The sequence below is a fragment of the Oncorhynchus tshawytscha genome, linkage group LG14 (assembly GCF_018296145.1).
Source record: "Oncorhynchus tshawytscha isolate Ot180627B linkage group LG14, Otsh_v2.0, whole genome shotgun sequence".
NCBI lineage: Eukaryota > Metazoa > Chordata > Actinopteri > Salmoniformes > Salmonidae > Oncorhynchus > Oncorhynchus tshawytscha.
In genome coordinates this window covers 20271642-20291171 of record NC_056442.1, presented here as the reverse complement: position 1 = coordinate 20291171, position 19530 = coordinate 20271642, and the positions used below count along the sequence as shown (strand labels likewise).

The window sequence follows — 19530 nt, the reverse complement described above, 5'->3', positions numbered from 1 at the left end:
AGAGGTCAGAGAGCGTGATGTCGAGGTCAACTTCCATCACCTTCTTTGTTCTGAGAGCAGCTCTGGACCAGTTTCCTTTCCTCTGCAGCGACCGGGGTCAAACCAAACACTAGCACTTCCTGTGAACAGCTCATCTACATCCGGTCTTGAGCGACCATCTCCTGCTTCGACAGGACTATCCCATCTCATAATCATGACATATTTTTATTACATTTTCTTCCCCTCATCTCTCCCAGTCTTTTTCCACCTACAGTATATCAGACACCATCAAGTGATGTCCCAAACACAAACATGCCCATGATAAGCATTAAACTGAGAATGTGTGAACAGCTCTTGCTCTCTTCCTATCACTCATTCATCATGACAAACACACACACAGAAGAGAGTGGCAGTTGGCTCCGGAGGCGTGTTGGCAAAGCATCTCTGACAAGGGTCAGACTGATCCTCAGCCCAGATGTGGGGTTTGTATCAGGGTCTCATTGCCGCTGGCAACAAGCAGCCGTTTTTCCATAGGCCATCACTGGCTGCTGCCCTTTACGTCGCTAGGGAGCTCGATAGAACAAGGAGACGTGCCCACGCATGCTAACGTGCATTCATCTTCTCAATACACACAACTCACTGGGCGGGAACAGAAACCGTACTCCGTATGGAGAGAGAGAGAGAGAGAGAGCGAGAGAGAGGGTGGAAGAGGGTGGAAGAGAGAGAGTCAAATCTGAGGAAAAGAAGTGGGGGGTGCAAAAGGAGAAGAGTACGGGGAAGATGTCTCGAAAGGGAATAGGAGTGTCAAAGGGGTGAGAGGGATGGAGGTAAAGAGGGAGGACAGAGGGAGAGACTGTTGGAAGACGAGTGGGGGTGGTGGGAGCGCCCTTACACAGACATTGAGAGGGGGATGGAGGAAGGATAAGAGGATGTGAGAGGAGTGGGCAGCTCGGACAATAACGTAAGGCGGGTATGTATGCATAACGTAAGGCAGGTATGCATCAATGACTTTCTTAAAAATCAATACACACGTGTATATTTTTTTAGACCTGCATATTTAGTTGAAAGAAATTCATGTTCGCAGGCAATATTAACTAGGGAAACTGTGTCACTTCTCTTGTGTTCAGTGCAAGCAGAGTCAGGGTATATGCAGCAGTTTGGGCCGTCTGGCTCGTTGCGAACTGTGTGAAGACCATTTCTTCCTAACAAAGACCGTAATTACATTTGCCAGAATTTGACATAATTATGACATAACATTGAAGGTTGTGCAATGGAACAGCAATATTTAGACTTTACTTTCTTCTCCAACACTGTTTTTGCATTATTTAAACCAAATTGAACACGTTTCATTATTTATTTCAGACTAAATTGATTTAGTGTATTATATTAAGTTAAAATACAAGTGTTCATTCAGTATTGATGCAATTGTCATTATTCTAAATAAAAAAAAAAATATATATATATAAAAGAAAAAAAATTGGGCAGATTAATTTGCATTGGCTTTTTTTGGTCCTTCAAATAATCGGTCAACCTCTAATACAGACACACACATCTGACCTGACTAAGTTTACTTCACAGAAATAATAAGTCAATTGGAGCTCATCGCAGTAAAAGTGTTGGTACGTGATGAACAACAGGCTCTGGACACTAACACCATTGAATGTCACGATGCCGTAACGAACAAAAACATGAATGTCACTGGCAACATCATCCTTAAAATAGCCTACGTGACTTAGAAAACTGGGTGGCACACTTAAGTTGGAGTCGGAGTGTGTGTGTCAGTGTGTGAGTTAGAGCAGAACTGGGTTTCACAGTGAGAATATTCCCATTTATTGCTAGTGTTTCTCATGTAAAACATTTGGGTGTGTCGCCATCTGAGCGAGTTTGTGTGTGTGCATATTTTTGTGCATGCCTTTATTTATTCTTGCGCGTGTGTGTGTGTGTGTGTACACTGACTCCATAGTGAGAGTGTAATCAGAGGATGTGGCTAAGGGCTGTGCGTTGTGTTGCTGCAGTGAGTTCCTCCTCCCACCCGGTGCACACAGAGAAAAAAAAAAGGAGCTGAGCTTGTTCTAATTTCCTGCTCTGTGATATCGATCTGAAGGAGGGAGCTATAGGGCAGAAAATTACCACTACCCCTGAACACAGACAGAGACATTGGCATCACACAGGAGAGCGAGCGAGAGAGAGCGAGCGTGTAAGGAAAAGAGACAGGGGTATAGAAAATCTAAGCAGATGAGGACAGTGGGTCGAGAGAAGTGACTAAAAGAAAGAGACTAGATGGAGAGAGGGTCAAACGAGGACACAAGGGAATCTGCAGGGGAAGAGAGGGGGGGAAATGGTGGTTTAGGTGAAAAAGAGAGGGAGGCAGGCAGGAGGGAAACCAAGGAGCTGGTGTGTGTGCACTCAGGTACGCAAGGGTGGCAGCGAGCGCCTCGCTGGCGCCCTGACTCAAGTGCATATCTCTGGCCCCGTTACCCGCACATGACAGCGCAGAGGGCGTCTGACTTTAATCCCTGTGTGGGAAAGGTTTAAAATCAGACAAGAGATTACCCAGGAATGCACTGCCAAGAATGTCAATAAGGCATGTCATGGCTTTTGCATCCTCACACAAACACAACAACACGCAGAATACTGTGATCTCGATTTAGCATTCTACAGTCAACGCTCTCATTTGCGTCATGGAATCAGTTTCCTGCTAGAGTGTCAAAGATGTTCCATATAATAACTCCCCTGTGTATTCAGACCTGTCACTTCAACCACCTTCCCGAGACACACACACACACACACACACACACACACACACACACACACACAGACACACACACACACACACACCTCCTAGGGGGCTTGAGTAACAGCTGATGTTAGGCTGAGCGACATGCCCCTTGTGGGCCCAGGGCAGTGAGGTATTATGGAGGGGCATGAGAGCAGAGTGTGGCAGCAGGGTTAACTGAGCACAGGCCCATCTGTGCACCCAGTTCCACAAACAGAGAAAGACAGAGACACAAAGAGAGAGCGAGAGAGAGACACACAGAGAGACAAACAGAAAGATACACAATGGTCAAGGAACCTGTGCCAGGTTCATCTGCTCCACACACACTGTCAAACTCTTTCACACATCAATGTTCACGTGCATGCACACACACACACACACACACAAACAAACCCAGAAGCACTGCATAAAACTATCCCTTGTACAGAACTAATGCAGACCACACAGCACAACGAACACTGCTCCCAGGAGGTTTCCAATACAACAGAGGCCGCTTCCCAAATAATACCCTATTCCCTACATATTGCACTACATTTGCCCAGGGCCACTGCTGACTGTCACTATGGCCTCCTACAGCGCCACAGGCAAACACGAACAGCAGAACAATTCCAACAGAGAGAGAGAGAAGCAGAGGGGAAGAGAGAGAGACATCCTGCGCTCTTATCACAGGAACAGGCACAGCTCTGACTTAGAGAAAACTACAGAAGCTTCCTCAGGGGAGAACCACAGTCCCACCAGAAACTACTGATAAAACACTGACTGGGGATTGATAAGAGAGGGAGAGGAATAGAACGAGATAAAGAAGGAATGGAAAGGTAGAGTTATGTGGGCTGAAAGTGAAAGCTGTGAAAAGCAGAACGAGAGAAAGAGAGCGAGAAAGAGAGAAAAAAATGCAAAAACCTTAGAAAGAAATTGAGAAACCTGTCCAACCAAAAACAGAGACCCAGCAAACGTGAGCCTATGACTTCACTATGTTGAATCACTAAAACAATATAGAAATACACTACAGAAAAAGAACAGCACGTCAGAAATCAGCTCGATGTAATTGAAGAATCCACAAACTAACCACTTCTGTGAAAATACTAAACAAACAACACAAAGAGTAATTGTACATTTCCTCAGTGAAAACAATGTCCTGAGCAAACGTCAAATTGGCTTTTTACTAAATTATCGTACGACAGACCACACATTCACCCTGCGCACCCTAATTGACAAAACAAAGGCAAAGACTTTATGCTTTGTTGATTTCAAAAAAGCATTCGACTCAATTTGGCATGAGGGTCTGCTATACAAATTGATGTAAAGTGGTGTTGGGGGAAAAACACATGACATTATAAAATCCATGTCCACTGCTGTTAAAATAGGCAAAAAAACACATTTATTTCCACAGGGCCATGGGGTGAGACAGGGATGCAGCTTAAGCCCCACCCTCTTCAACATATATATCAACAAATTGGCGAGAGCACTAGAACAGTCTGCAGAAGCCGGCCTCACCCTAATAGAATCTGAAGTCAAATGTCTAAATGTTTGCTGATGATCTGGTGCTTCTGTCACAAACCAAGGAGTGCCTACAGCAGCACCTAGATCTTCTACACAGATTTTGACAGACCTGGGCCCTGACAGTAAATCCCAGTAAGTCGCCAGGACCACAAATACAAATTCCATCTAGACACCGTTGCCCTAGAGCACACAAAATAACTATACATAGCTTGGCCTAAACATCAGCGCCACAGGTAACTTCCACAAAGCTGTGAACGATCTGAGAGACAAGGCAAGAAGGGCCTTCTAAGCCATCAAAAGGAACATAAAATTCTACATACCAAATATCTGGCTAAAAAATACTTGAATCAGTCATAGAACCCATTGCCCTTTATGGTTGTGATGTCTGGGGTCCGCTCACCAACCAAGAATTCAGAAAATGGGATAAACACCAAATTGAGATTTTGCATGTAGAATTCTGCAAAAAATATCCCCGGTGTACAACGTAAAACACCAAATAATGCACGCAGAGCAGTATTAGGCCGATACCCGCTAATTATCAAAATCCATAAAAGAGCCAATAAATTCTACAACCACATAAAAGGAAGCGTTTCCCAAACCTTCCACAACAAAGCCATCACCTACAGAGAGATGAACCTGGAGAAGGGTCCCTTAAGCAAGTTGGTCCTGGGGCTCTGTTCACAAACACAAACAGACCCAACAGAGCCCCAGGACAGCAACACAATTAGACACAACTAACTCATGAGAAAACAAAAATATGATTACTTGACACATTGGAAAGAACTCACAACAGAGCAAACTATAATTCTATTTAGCTTTAAACAGAGAGTACACAGTGAGAGAGAATACCTGACCCAAACTTAAGGAAAGCTTTGACTATGTACAGACTCAAGTGAGCATAGCCTTGCTGTTGAGAAAGGCCGCCAAAGGCAGAAATGGCTCTCAAGAGAAGACAGGCTATGTGCTCACTGCCCACAAAATGAGGTGGAAACTGAGCTGCACTTCCTAACCTCCTGCCAAATGTATGACCATATTAGAGACACATATTTCCCTCAGATTACACAGATTCACAAAGAACTTGAAAACAAGCCCAATTTGGATAAACCCCCATATCTCCTGGGTGAAATATCACAGTGTGCCATCACAGCAGCAAGATGTGTGACCTGTTGCCACAAGAAAAGGGCAGCTAATGAAGAACAAACACCATTGTAAATACAACCCATATTTATTTCCCCTTTTGTGCTTTAACCATTTGCACATTGTGACAACACGGTATATACACAGACACATATGACATTTGAAATGTCTTTGTTCTTTTGGCACTTGTGTGAGTGTAATGGTTACTGTTCATTTTTATTGTTTACCATCTACTTCACTTGCTTCGGCAATGTTAACATGTTTCCCCATGCCAAAGGGGGAGAGAAAAAGAGAGCGAGACAGAGAGAGAGAGAGAGAGAGCGACAGAGACCTTGCTGATATTGAGGCTTGCAGCCTTTGCTCTCTGAACAGTACTATGGAATGAGCACAGGAGTAAACCAATAAAGCCACCATCTCCATCTATATGCCATTATATTGATCTCCTCAATAGTCTCAGTAATCAATAGCATCCACTCAGAACAACAATCCAGCCTCCGTGGAATGCGTGGAAGCTTACCCGTTGCCTCAATATATCGGATGCACTTGTCAATGAAGAGCGGGATGGGTCGGTCAGGTGTCACCACGTTGGCCAACGGCACGCCAAAGTAGTTGCTTTCTACTTTGGATATGGAATGCCTGGGCTTGGGCCGTGGTTTCTGAGAGAGAGAGGGGGGAGAGAGAGATGAGAACGGTGTTATCCTTTCTGTTCGTCACCCATCCAAGGCATCGATGGATTTTTAGGCCATAGATATGGACACAATTTTAACACACACACATTCCCACACTTTCATTCTTTAACATGGGCATCGAACTGTATCAACCAGCATGGCACACATACACACCCATGCAGTAGATTCTTCTCAAGGCCCACGCTGATAGGAATGTACGATTCCCATCTCTAGCTGTGGGTGTGATAACACATCTTCATTCCACTTTTCACCTCTCTATGTTTTCTTTATCCTCTGCACTCTTTCCTCTCCGTTGTCATGCTCCCTTTCCACTACACTGCATTCCTCGAACATTGTCCCATCCGAAACACAATCATCGCTTCTAGTAAGCCGCTAACCTACTGCTGTTATCAGCATTTAATTTGATCTTATAAGCTACTTCTGTGCCGTTCAAGCAGTAACTCCAGTTGTACGGTGCACTTAAATGGTGTTCAGTGGGAATGTGTTGCTGTCCCGAGAAGCGAGAGAGCAGAGCAGCATGATACTCTCAGAGTGAGCCTAGCCGCCTTGGCCGGGCCCTCTGCTCCAGTTACACCCCCCCCCATTACTTTACCCACCACCACTGACCTGCCCACCACCCTACATTCCCCTGGCTACAGTCACAACACAAGACTCTGCTCTGCTTTTTTTCTCCTTTCTACTGAGACAGGATGTGGCCAACGCTGAGAAGACAACAGACCTCTAACACACAAGGAAAATAATACACGTCCTTAATAAAAAAAACTTTAAAAAACACGAGACCAGGGTTCCATCAATGCCTCCCTCTCTCTCTGTCTGTGTGCAGTGCTAGCGGCATATTAGAAAGGAACTAGGAGATGCAGGAATTTAAATGATTCCACTTGTCGGCTGAGGAGGTTTTAAAAAGGCTGGGGAGAGGAAACGTTTCTGGCGTCTTGGTGGTGGTGGGGGGAGAGGATGAACAAGAGAGAGAGGGAGAGAGAGGCACCTCTGCCAAGTCAGCCGGCCACAGCCTGAGGTGAATGTATTTGAACAGGGAGAGAGGGTCAGATAGTTTCCACTGTGTACTCACTGCTGAGGCGGCCAGGCAGACAAGACTGGCTGGTTCTACCCTGACCTCGGATCAGACTTACAGGGACACACTCTGTTTATTATACTGACCAGGCTACAGCTGGTTCTATAGCAACCGTCACCAATAGAGTGACAGCTGATCTGGGAACCTGATGAACTTATGGCTCCCATTAAGTAATAAAGGCTTTAATGTACGTGGAGCGGAGACACAGGCCCCAGATCAGCCCTAAGGCTGTGCTCTGCAGTCTGGGGAGTCGCCATCTTAGTCCCCAGTAAGCAGTTTTGTTTTATTTGTTTTGGTGGCTTAAATTAAGTTCCCCCTATACTGGTTCCGCCAACCAAATTCACTCTAGATTTGTGATGTTACGGAGCATCGTTCAGGACATACAGTATACAACTAAACACGTGTACAGTTTATGGGGTAGAGAGACATCACTACTGTGTGTGAAAACATAAAATCTCCCCGTCCTCCCTACTGACACCCATGGTAATTATCACCCACACACAGCCAGACAGGGTGGTTTGTGTCTCTCTCCCCCAGCCAGTCTAATCATATACACTGCCTTCGCTCCCACTTAGGTGGCACTTTACGTGTCAGCCTCTCTGTGTGAATGAGAGGTATGGCAGGCAGATAAGATGGACTGTGTTGGGTCAAATGTTTCACCGCAGGGTCTGAGGGAGGGAGGGGAGGCTGATGCCCATGTATGAGTCCTATATTCACTGTATTCCCGCTTCATCAGCAGAGAGAGAGAAAGAGAGAGAAAGAGAGAGAAAGAGAGAGAAAGAGAGAGATAAAGAGAAAGAGAAAATCAGGGAATGAGGGAGGGAAGGAGAATGTGTGGGAGGAGGAGAAAATAAACCCAGGGCATGTCCCACTAGTCTCTGGGCATGTTTTGCTGCCGCACAGTTGGATCACTCGGCTGCCAATCGCTCTCTATTCACTTAATGAACAGCCCACCTCGAAACAGAGCATTTCATAAAGCCATTGGGTCTACTCTGCACAGATCTACTTGTTTTTAAAAACAAGCCACACTATGGGACTGCAGCTAGGGCTGTGGAAGTAACAGGTTTGTAATGAGTGAGTGGGTTAGAACCAGGGCTGCTTTAATCCAGGATAAAACAAAACTGCTGTACAGAGAGACCGTGTGGAGGGGAAGAGGGGGCGGTATAATAATTCTCTCTTTTTACTGTAGTTAATGACCTCATTCGGGTGACCAGTGAAAGAAATGTCAAACTAAGCCGGCAAAAATGTACCTTCGGTTTTACCAGCGTTCGTGTCAAATTATAATGAGCTGTGTCAGCACGGATTCCAAGTTTGAGAATTGTGTCCGTTTGGGGAATAATGGCCAGCACACACATAAACACTGACAAACACACACACACAGACACGCATATGAAGGGAAACATTACACACATACACAACTAGCCATAGCCTGAGCGTACACTGTGCTCCCGATTCATTAAAACAGTTTCTCCTGAGCTGGGTGACTTCAATAGCTGGAGTCTCTCTGCTTCCACCCATGATTGGGCTAGTTGGGAGGACCACTGCGAAGCAGGAGAAAAGTAGGCCCACAGAGCGAGAGAAGGCAAGGCTGATTTAAAGAACCTGGAAGGAAACCCAGACCCTCTATAGCAAGTCAGACTCCAATGAGATGGGCTCCAGTGAGCAGAGACAACACAGAAAACCTGCGCATAGCTCATGCACTCACACAGGTGAGGAAATACACACGCCAATAAACACTGAACAGTGCATTAGGAACACTGTTGCTAGGTAACTTTGATAAAAAGGTGGTAGGTGAAGACAAAACCCTATTAAAACAGATGAAAATCATCAATTAGTCTATAATAGATTGATCGAGATTGTATATGAAGTCATAGGGTGAAATCTAAATGAGTCACAGCAGTTTCTCTCTTTCTCGAGGTGCTCTATATACAGTATGTGACCGGTATAAATAATAAAAACTGAAAGTGTGAAACCTGATGTGATGTTGATGAACAATACAGACAGACACAAAACAGACACTGGAGCACATACCTTGGTGTTTCTGCGCAGGCTTCTGAGGATATTCCTCCTCTTGGGGTCCTCGCCCTCCTCGTTAATGGAGTTGTCCCCTTTGTGCGCCCCGCCCAGCTCCTCTGGTGCTTTGGGCGGCCCCAGCTCGTCGTCACTGCCGATGGAGAAGCTAGTGCGGAAGCTGCTGAACTTGCCCAGGCGTTTCGAGCGGTCGCGGTACAGCCGCGGCTTCACCCCCAGAGCAGACATCTTCCGCCTCCGCTCCAGGGAGCTGCTGTCAGCCTCGCTATCTGAGCCATTGCCACCACCGTTAGAATGCTTGTTGGCGTTGCGGATGGTGATGATCTTGCCCTGAGTGCTGTCGTGGGGCACCGAGTAGATGCTCTCCTCCTCTGTGGGCCGCTGTTTGGTCACGGCATCCACGGGCTCGGCGTAGTCCGAGGGGTCGTAGCCACCGTCGCTGCCCGGCGCCCAGGTGACAGCAGGGGGTAAGGAGCGGCGGTTGGTCCCTTGCTGGTCCATGTAGGGCCCCAGGTTGACTTTCCGTATGGTGGGCTTGGGCCGCACCTGGGGGGGGACCTTGTTGTTGAGCTTGCTCTCGAAGGTGCTGATCTCAGAGATGACTGAGAAGGCATCGCTGGACTCCAGGTCGGGGAGCTTGAAGCCCCCCAGGTGGGAGGTGAGGGTAACGTCAGGATAGGGAGGCGAGGGCTCCACGTCCTCTTCAGAGTCTAGCAGGGTGTTGATGGGGCTGGGGGAATTGCAGCGGGCCGGGCTCATGCTCTCAGTGGTGCAGGCCTCTGCTACATTATCGTACATGTGTGTGGCCTCCACTATGGTGCGTTTCTCCACAACCTCCTTCAGGAAGGGCTGGAAGAGGTCTATCCTGTGCAGGCCTCCCACCACCCCTCCAGCCCCACACACTACTGTGTTAAACCTGGCCTCAATCTCCCGGGCCAGCTCCTCCCCCTGGCTCACCTGCTCCCTGGCCGCCTCAGAGTCCGACAGCTCAGCCTGGCTCTCCCCCACCGCAAGCAACTGCACGGGAATGATGTCCTGCACCTCACACAGGAACGCACACAGGGTCTCCATGGACGCCTTGCGCCTGGCAGAATACACAGCAATGTAGCCGTGCACCAGCCGGCTTTTCCTTAGGGCAAATGAGGAGTGGAAGGAGAGCAGGGAGAGGTCGATGGTGTGCCTCTGGGCCCCCACCGTGAGCTCTAGGAGCACGGACGTGCCACTGCTCAGGCTGGAGGCCGGCCGACAGTGCTGGGGCAGCAGGAGGGGCGAGAGGAGCTGCTCCACATCATAATCGTCGCCACACATCAGGCACATGACTATCCGCAGGTCTGTCTCGGGGATGGGCTGGGAGTGAGAGTCTCTGAAGGAGGGGGGTAAAGGAGGGGAGCTGCTGCCTATGCTCCCAGGGGGCCTACGGCATTCTAACAGACCTTTTAACACCTGGTTGATCTGCTTTTCATTCACATTGCGTCCATAGCCCACCCCAGGGGAGGCGGGGTCTAGATAACCACACTGTAGCTTCCCAGCCACCTGCTGCCCCTGGAGGATAAGTGTGTGGGCCGTTTCCCCCCCAATGTCCCTGATGGACCCTACTCCCCGTTTGGTGACTAGGAGCAGGTTCATGGGCAGCTGAAATAGACTGTTTTCCCTTCGGCCTAGCGTGGACTCTCTGAGCTTCTCAATGCTCTCCACAATGTAAGATAGTGACTCCTTAGAGTTGTAGAGACACAGGACGCCATGGGGGGTGAAGGTAGGCGTGTGGAAGGAATTGACCGGCAGACGCACGTTACCCTCTATGGGCCGGAGGGACAACTCATACATTTTCCCATCCAGCACGTACCGGTCATCATTGGTGCACAAAGCCCTGATCTCATTGGCCAGTTCTCTCCCCAGGCCATCTTTACCCAGAATGACCAGGTTTATGCGATCTGCGTTCCCATCGCCCGGTTTATGGCTATCGAAGAAGGAGTATCGAGTGGGGAACTTGGAGGCTAGAACCTGTTCAATCTTACAGTCCACACAGTGTGGGCTATTTGGGCAGGTCTCCTTGGTGGGGTGGTAGACAAAGTGGATATGCTTGAGAACCAAAGCGTCCCTCTCTGCCTGCAACTTCTGCAGGGCCTTGAACCTTTGCTCCTCCCCTAACACCTCCTGGATGGCCCCCATCTTCTCCTTACTGGGCTTGGCGTCTACCTCCAGCTCATAGAAGAGCTCTGAGTACTCCAGCAGCAGCTCCTGGAAGTCCTCCTTGGCTCGGTCAATGATCTCCTTCTGGTGCCTGTTGTAGATGTCTAGGTACTCTGGTTCCACGAGCCACTGATAGAAGTCTTCATTCATGATGAAGCTGCGTGCCTCCTCCCAGGGTTTGCCTGCTGTGATGAAGGGAGAGGCACTGAGCTTCTCCTTGAACTCCCACCTCATCTCCGCTCGTTTGCGCTCATTTTTCAGGTGCTCCAGATGGCTCTCGTAAATCGTCTCAGCCACCGGGGTCTCCAGGAGATCCTGGGGAATCCTCTCATCCTCCATGTTGTCTATGTGTGGGGTGGTCTCCCAGGGGGTGTCATCCAACACAACAAACCAATGGGAGAAGTCTTGCTTGGTCTCCAGAACCTTCTGGACCCCGGACCAGCTCAGGTGGTCGATCTCATCCAGCTCAGGGACTAGGGAACCCAGTGCCTGAGGCAGGGTGCTGAGATAGGCCCTCCGCCTTCGCTCAATGTGTTCTTGTTTGAGCCTGTGGACGTGCTGCTGGAAGAGCTTCTTGGCTTTAGCAGTGCCCTCCAGGAAGACATACTCCTTGTACTCTGAGGAGGTCTGCATGCGCCGGTTTATGTTGGGCCACGTCTCATTGTGGTTCTTCACGATGCGGCTGACCAGCCACTCATAGCGGTCTTTAGCCGAGGCAATCTGCTGGCTCTGCTGCTTCAGGGCCTCAAAGTAGGGGATGATCTTGGGTTTGCCCCGGCCCTTGTCTATCAGCTGCACCAGGGTGAGGAAGGCCAGGTCTACGTTGATGTTGGAGCGTGCTGACGTCTCCACCACCTGGAGGTTCTTCTTGGCCAAGGCAAAGGTGTGAGAGTCCTTGATGTAGCGCTCCACCCCCTCGTCGCACTTGGTGAGCACCAGAACCACTGGCTTCTTGTTCTTGGCTAGCTGGTTGTAGAGATTAGTGATGAACTTCATCTGGTCGTCAAAGTTGCGGTTCATGCCCCTGCTGACGTCCACACAGAGGAGGAAGCCATCCACCATTAGCTTCCCCTCTGGCATCTGCTTCTGCTCAAAGTCCTGCTCCAGCCCTAGCTGGTCCGTGCAGAAATACATCAACTTCTCTGCAGAGGCCAGCTTGTTGGAGGCAGCCCTCTTGATGTAGGGCTGGAGGGCTGTGGAACGGTGTGGCTGGAACGTCTGGTCATCAATGAACTCTGTCTGCTCCACCACATGCATCCTGCACTCCGGCCCCTCCTCCAGCACCCGCCCCGTTTCCCCCCAGAACAGGAAGTGGTCATTATTCACCACACGTCCCCCGAAGTCGCTGGTGCTTAGCACGGAGGTGTGGTCCAGGTAAAAGTCGTCTGCGCTGGGACGGACGAAGCGGTTGCACAGGCAGGACTTGCCCACACCACACTGCCCCTTCTCCTTCTCTGTGCCGGAAAGGCCCACCACGACCAGGTTGTAGGTGGGCGCCTTTGCATCTTGCTTTTTTGCCATCATCATCGAACGCAGACACTCATCCTGCCATGCCCACAAGTTCTAGGGAGGAGGCTTCCGGGCGGTCTTTCCATGCAAAGATTCTTACTGGCCTTGGGTCTGACCCTACAAGAGAAGGAGAAAGAGGGAACAAATATATAAATAATGAAGACTGTGGGAAAGATTCAAGTCATTATTTGGAGGGTGTTCCATGTCTCATTTAAATTCCCACATCATTGCTGTGTGATGTTAATGTTTAATCTGTGACCCCATTTCACCACTGAAAGTTTCCTGAAGAGATTGGGGTCAGAAAGCTGTTGGAATGCTACACCTTAAGACAACTGCAGTACAGTCGCTATTAGCTGACGCATTCCTTCACATTTAACCTCTTTTTGACATTCTACTACCCAGCATCCTTAAAAGTAGTTTCCTTATGGCTTGTTTGAAAAACGTACAAAGCAGAACCTTATGTAACGATACATAATTCTCTCACATCTAACAGTGTTGTGTAAGCCAGCAGCAGTTCTAAAAGACGTGATGATATAGTTCTCGCAAACACACAGAGACAGAGACAGAGACACAGAGAGAGAGAGAGAGAGAGAGAGAGAGAGACCCTAATTGGGCAACTAGGGAAGACCAACTGCCTTTTAAAAGGCTGCATTGAATGTTGGCTGCTTTCCTCTATATCAAAAAAAAGTGTTTTCTGGTCCTGAAAAAAATAAAAATAAAAAGACTCTGCTGACAGACTGTAATCGCTAATTATGATCTCAAATTGCACGTCTCGTCACATTTGCCGAGATGTAATAGCGGTTCAATTTGGTATCCTGCCGTCTGGAGATATCACTTGCAGATGTTTCTTTCCATGCCCCGCACAATGTTCTCAGAGCAAAAAAAAGTTCACAGCCACACAACATATCCTATTGGCAGAACACAGGCCTACAAATCATAACTAGAGCTACAATGGGTAGAACTGAATGAGGGAGATAACATTCATGCCGTTTCGATAGGCAGGCCCTTTCTAAGCAGTCAGGCTCGCATAGACAAAGGCCCAAAGCACTAGACAGCTGTGTACAGTAAAAAAGACCCCACATCCAGTTTACGGTAATTCATCCATGTATTTAGTAAACACATTAAAACCACTGTTAATGATGAATGAATAGGGCTTTTGAGGTAGGGTTTGGAGAATACGAAATACCCACTGAATTGATTTAGTCAGAGAGTCAGTATGAAGAGAGAACTATCTGCAGAGAAAGAGAAGAGTTCAAAGTCCATCTCTCTCACACACACACAGAGACAGACAAATCCAGACACTGTAGAACACACACACACACACACACACACACACACACCACGACCACAGGTAGGACGGTTATAGGTTTAATAGTAGAAAGGGGACAATAATATAAGGGATTCAAAAGTTACTGTGCAAAGCTAGTTCCATCTACCCAGACTCTGTTCACTGTAACACTACAGCAGCGCACGCCTACTACAGTAGGTGCATCACCAAGTGGCAGCACAAAAGAGATCCATATCAAAAGGAATGTCTTGTGTTTTGATATTTGCAGAGTAAAACATGCATCCAAAAAAGGGGGGTGGGGGGGGCTGGCTGAGAGATCCAGTACACACAGTCTGTGTAACGAAAGGAGTCTGTGCCTGGGCTGCAGGTCGATAGCGGGCTGGTTGGTGATAAGACCTGGGCACCCATGGTTAATTCATTGCTCTACATCCCGCTGCAGGGCTCTGGACTGGCCAGCAGTGATTAGCCGGAGATCAATGAGCCCTTCACATAGAAAAGAGAGCAGGAGAACACTTTTTTTTCTTTTTGAAGACACTCTTATCCAGAGCGACTTACAGTAGTAGTGCACTCATCTTAAAGCTGGAATCCTTAAAATGGTGAAATGGCCACGTCCGTTTACATCCTTGCACGAGAGATTGCAGTGTGTATTGTGCTCTGTGTTTTTCAGGAAATGCAACACAACAATCCTCAGCTCGGCAACAAAAACAATAACAGCGGTGGTGGGTGGGGGCCTGGGGCGCCGTTTCCCCCCCTACTGTGGATTACACATTTAAGACCGCTTGGTGAGACAACCACATATCACAATCGTAGTAAATACATTTCTCCACAATAAAGAAGTTAACAGCAAAGACGGTGCTCGTTGGAAAAGACAAGTGAATTTAATTGTGTTTATATATATTTTTGGAAGGTGGGCAGGGACTCTGCTGTCCTAGCGTCAGGGGAAGCTTGTTCACCCACCGCGGTGCCAGGACAAAGAGCTGACCCCGTAGGGCTTGGACGGCCAAGAGACCAGAGGTGGCAGAACGGAGTGCTCGGTTTGGGGTGTAGGGTTTGAGCATAGCCTGAATGTAGGGAGGGGCAGTTCCGCTTGCTGCTCCGTAGGTCAAGCAGTCAGTGGAGTGTGCTTCCTGAAATGCAGGGCTGGGCATTGCCTCAGTCTCCTTGGTCCCCTTAAAAGGCGCTGCATGGTCATTCCAATGTCTACATTGGCTGTGCAGTATTTACGGTGATACGGCCCTCTGCAGAAGTCATACTTCCTGCGCTTCGTGGAGCAGCACAAAGCTGTTGTGAAGAAAGTTGTCAAGGAAGTGAGTTTGGGTTTATACAGGTCCTCCGCCCTCACCTACCGTCAACCAATCGGGTCAATGTGGAGCAATGAGGAGTCCTCCACAGCATTTCAAAATTTGGGGAGGTGCACAGCGATGCGATACGGAGCTCAATTTGGCTTCTGCAATTGCGTCATACTCTCCATACGGAGCCTCCGACCACATTTTCAGGTCAAGCATAATTTGGCATTTAGCAATGCCCACAGAACCCATTAGATAGACAACCGTCATTCCATTAGATGTACAGTATTCATCAGTCCCTCATGTTATGTAATAGTATAATTCACATGGATGACAATTTCTGGGCTGACCTGTTCCACTGTGTCTGGTAAACAGGTGGCCACGGAACACCATCATGCAAATCTTGGCATGTAGAAAAATTAAAAGGTAGGCTATGGTAAATATAAGAAAGAATGAGATGTCAGCTATGACATGACACCTTGACTTTGAAAAAAATAGATTTTGGTTATTGAACTACAGTAAGTGAAGTGGATTTAAATCCGGTAACGGAATTGCGTTAATGAAATTTCATCACGGGTCCCTGATCTGTAAAATCACAGAAAGGCCTAATTATGGATATGAATGTCATTCTCTTCTGGTGATGTATCCTACACAAGAAAGGTACAAATATACTATATCTTCCTTTTGATATTTGGGTTATATTCGACACACTGGCTATTATTTGAAATGAGCTCCGCCCCAAAACAAGACCAAATTTGGTTGGTCCGAACCGGACTAAATCAAATCATAGATTTCGAGCATCAAAGTACAACTCAAACTACAGTACAGGGCTTTAAATGAACCTTTTTAGCCACTCGTCCTTTGGAAAAGTAGGAGAGATTTTTGACAAAAAAAGTGGCTTGTCCCCCCAAAATAAAACAGGTCTGTGACACCATGGACCAAAAAGGTGACCAAATTGTGTTGTTACCTTCATTACTATCACTGGTATTGAAATGGAAGGCTGCTGCTTTATGAACCCATGTTTAATATGTCCTGAGCAAGGCACTTAACCCCCCTCAAAGTAAAATACTGCACTGATAAGTCTACTGTAGAAAACGCATGTGGTCCGTCAACCCTCCATCTAGAAAGCTACTGGGTGGGCAGGGCTTTTTTTTTAGAAAACTCTGCTCAAACACACCAGAGTCAGCTTATCGAGATCCTGTTGAGCGGCTGATTTTTTTAAATATTTTTTTTCAACGTTGTGTGTTCTAGCAGGACTGGAGCAAAAGCCTGCACACCCAGTAGCTCTCCTGGAATATCTTGGAGGATGGTTGGCCACCCTGCTACATTACAATTACAACCAAATACTTGTTATGTCTTTATAAAATAATTCCCACATTCAATGAACCAGGAATCAAATGGCTAAGGTGAGAGGTAGCTAACTAAGATGTTTGTCTATTTGTAAGGTTAAAATATTCAGTGTTCAGGGGAGATCTTGACAGCATAGGTTACTTTGTCAATTAGGCTATTCCAATACTTACATAGAAAGTATTGAATAAAGGAGAATCCTAGCCAATTTTGAGCACTTGACTTATTTTTACAAGCGGAGTATTACCACATTGTTTTCATCAACTGCACTCATTAACTGCGCATTGGCCATTTGCGGTTATACACTTGTGCCAGTGGAATAATACATGCTAAAAGTCTAAATAGTTAGCTAGCGAGATAGCCAATTCAAAACAGTGTAGTTTGGCTAGTTATGTACAGTAGTTAGTCTGTTGTATATCATTTTACCTGTTGTGCATCTCACTCACCATTACTTTCTCATTGCTGACCAAAAATTTGCTGTAACTGGGCAAATAACTAATCTAGCAATAATTAATAAACAAATGTTTAAAACGTGGCTATGCTCGCTTTGATCTCAAAAACACACCTCACGACTGCATGATTGAAAGACCACTCATGCCTGTCAATGCAGGCCTACAATAATTATACTCCAATGCACTCTGCAGAGATTGGGTGGACAGTGAGCAAAACATCGCATCCGGAGGACTAGCCCAATTGTTTGGGAGTCATTTTTAAAAACTTGTCCAATCGGACAGTTTAAATCTAGAAATTGCTTGTCCAACTATTTTAAAATTATTTATTTTATTTAAAAAAAAAATCTTGTCCAATTGGACAAGCATTCATGTTGAGCCCTGCAGCACAGCAATATTCAGTAAAGTAGAGTATAGTTCAGTACAAATAATGTGCTCTAAATACAACTGTCGATATTAGTTGGCAGGGGTCTTCAACATTGTGTTGATGCATTTTTGTTACCTTTTAATACTTAAGCCGAAAAGACGCAATCAACGGAGTCAAAATGTGCGCATGAGAGTAGAGCATCAATTCACAGACTGCGTAGTGTATGCTAACTTAATTGTCACTAGAATCGATCATAAACAGTTGTATTTGTTATGTTCGCTATGTGGCCCTTGTGAATTATTGTTGCGTGTTCCTTTTGTCTCACCTTACATGTCCTACAGGAGCCACCGTACCTGCCTCCTGTTACGTTGGCTCAAGAATGTGAGGCAAGTTGAGGCTAATACACCCTAGCAGTTTATAAAATAATTTAGCTAGTCTCGTTCCTTCTACATACAGTATTCTCTCTTGAATGGAGTTCCTCGCGTTTCCCAGCTATAGCCTGCCTAGGATATATGCCTGTGCTCGAAAACAACCAAGGTAGGCATAAAGTTATTGTTTTCAAATATGCATTATTGGCACTAGCAGCTAAACATATCAACGGTAAATAAAACACTTGACTATACGTGTCACAATTCCAGATGTAAAAAATGAACAAACATTCTATTTTCTGGCAAATTATCCGCTGACTTTACCAGCATTGCTTCGCGGAGACGTGAGGACAAACAGACTTGCTTTCTAATTTGAAGCGCGTCCCGTCAACCGGCGTGTGAACGCTCGTTCACGTGCATAAAAATAAATTAAAGGTTTGTGCTTTATTCCGCTAGATATTTTCTAAGACCCCTTTTCCATCTGTTTGACCAGAAATCAAAGCCTTTACTTATTCCTAAATTTTGGGATGGAAAATGGTTGAAAAATATTTACATTTCTTAAAGATGGATTCTTAGATTTCATTTGACATGCTCCTATAAAAAAACGCCACATTGGTGCTCATTGATCCTTTTACGTGGAAATGACCAGTAGCAACATGCTGGAGTGCCATGGAAAAGGCTACATTAACAAATAACCACGACATCTGCAGTGACCACACAGATTAGCAATGACCCACATGCGCTAACCATGTAAACACACACACAATTTTATTTGTCACATACACGTGTTTAGCAGATGTTAATGTGGGTGTAGCGAAATAGCTCCAACAGTGTAGTAATATCTAACAAAGCACACAATCTAAAGTAAAGGAATTAAGAATATATAACTATTTGGATGAGCAGCAGAATTGGATACAGCATATACATCCGAGACGAGTAATGCAAAATATGTAACCATTATTAAAATGACTAGTGTTTCAAGTCTATGTATATTAGGGCAGCAGCCTCTAATGTGCTAGTGAAGGCTATTTAACATTCTGATGGCCTTGAGATGGATGTTTTTCAGTCTCTCAGTCCCAGCTTTGATGCACCTGTACTGACCTCGCCTTCTGGATGATAGCGGGGTGATCAGGCAGTGGCTCGGGTGGTTGTTGTCCTTGATGATCTTTTCTGGCCTTCCTGTGTCATGGAGGGCAGGTAGTTTGCCCCCGGTGACGTGTGGGGCAGACCGCACCACCTTCTGGAGTGCCCTGTGGTTGCGCCGTACCAGGCCTACCAGTTTGAGGGTTTAAGGGGCCAAGCCAAATTCCTTCAGCCTCCTGAGGTTGAAGAGGCGATGTTGCACATTCTTCACCACACTGTCGGTGTGGACCATTTCAGTTTGTCAGTGATGTGCACGCCGAAGAACTTGAAGCTTTCCACCTTCTCCACTGTGGTCCCGTCGATGTGGATAGGGGTGCGCTCCCTCTGCTGTTTCCTGAAGTCCACAATCAGCACTTTTGTTTTGTTGACGTTGGGTGAGAGGTTATTTTCCTGGCACCA

At 46.7% G+C, this 19530-nt stretch overlaps 1 protein-coding gene across 4 annotated transcripts in view; it reads right to left on the bottom strand.

Annotated features, from left to right (window-relative positions):
• LOC112266677 (rho GTPase-activating protein 35) overlaps positions 1-19530 on the bottom strand; it is a 96870-nt gene that overhangs the window by 22593 nt on the left and 54747 nt on the right. For 3 of the 4 annotated variants that reach the window (XM_024444358.2, XM_024444357.2, XM_024444359.2), the window contains exons 2-3: positions 9185-13000; positions 5910-6048 (exon numbers count right to left, since the gene is read on the bottom strand). In XM_024444358.2, the coding sequence (XP_024300126.2) occupies positions 5910-6048; positions 9185-12901 (3856 nt within the window). In that variant the 5' untranslated portion in view covers positions 12902-13000. Of the gene's footprint in view, positions 1-5909; positions 6049-9184; positions 13001-17945; positions 18073-19530 lie in introns of those variants that run through there. The other variant, XM_024444360.2, reaches the window with a different exon arrangement.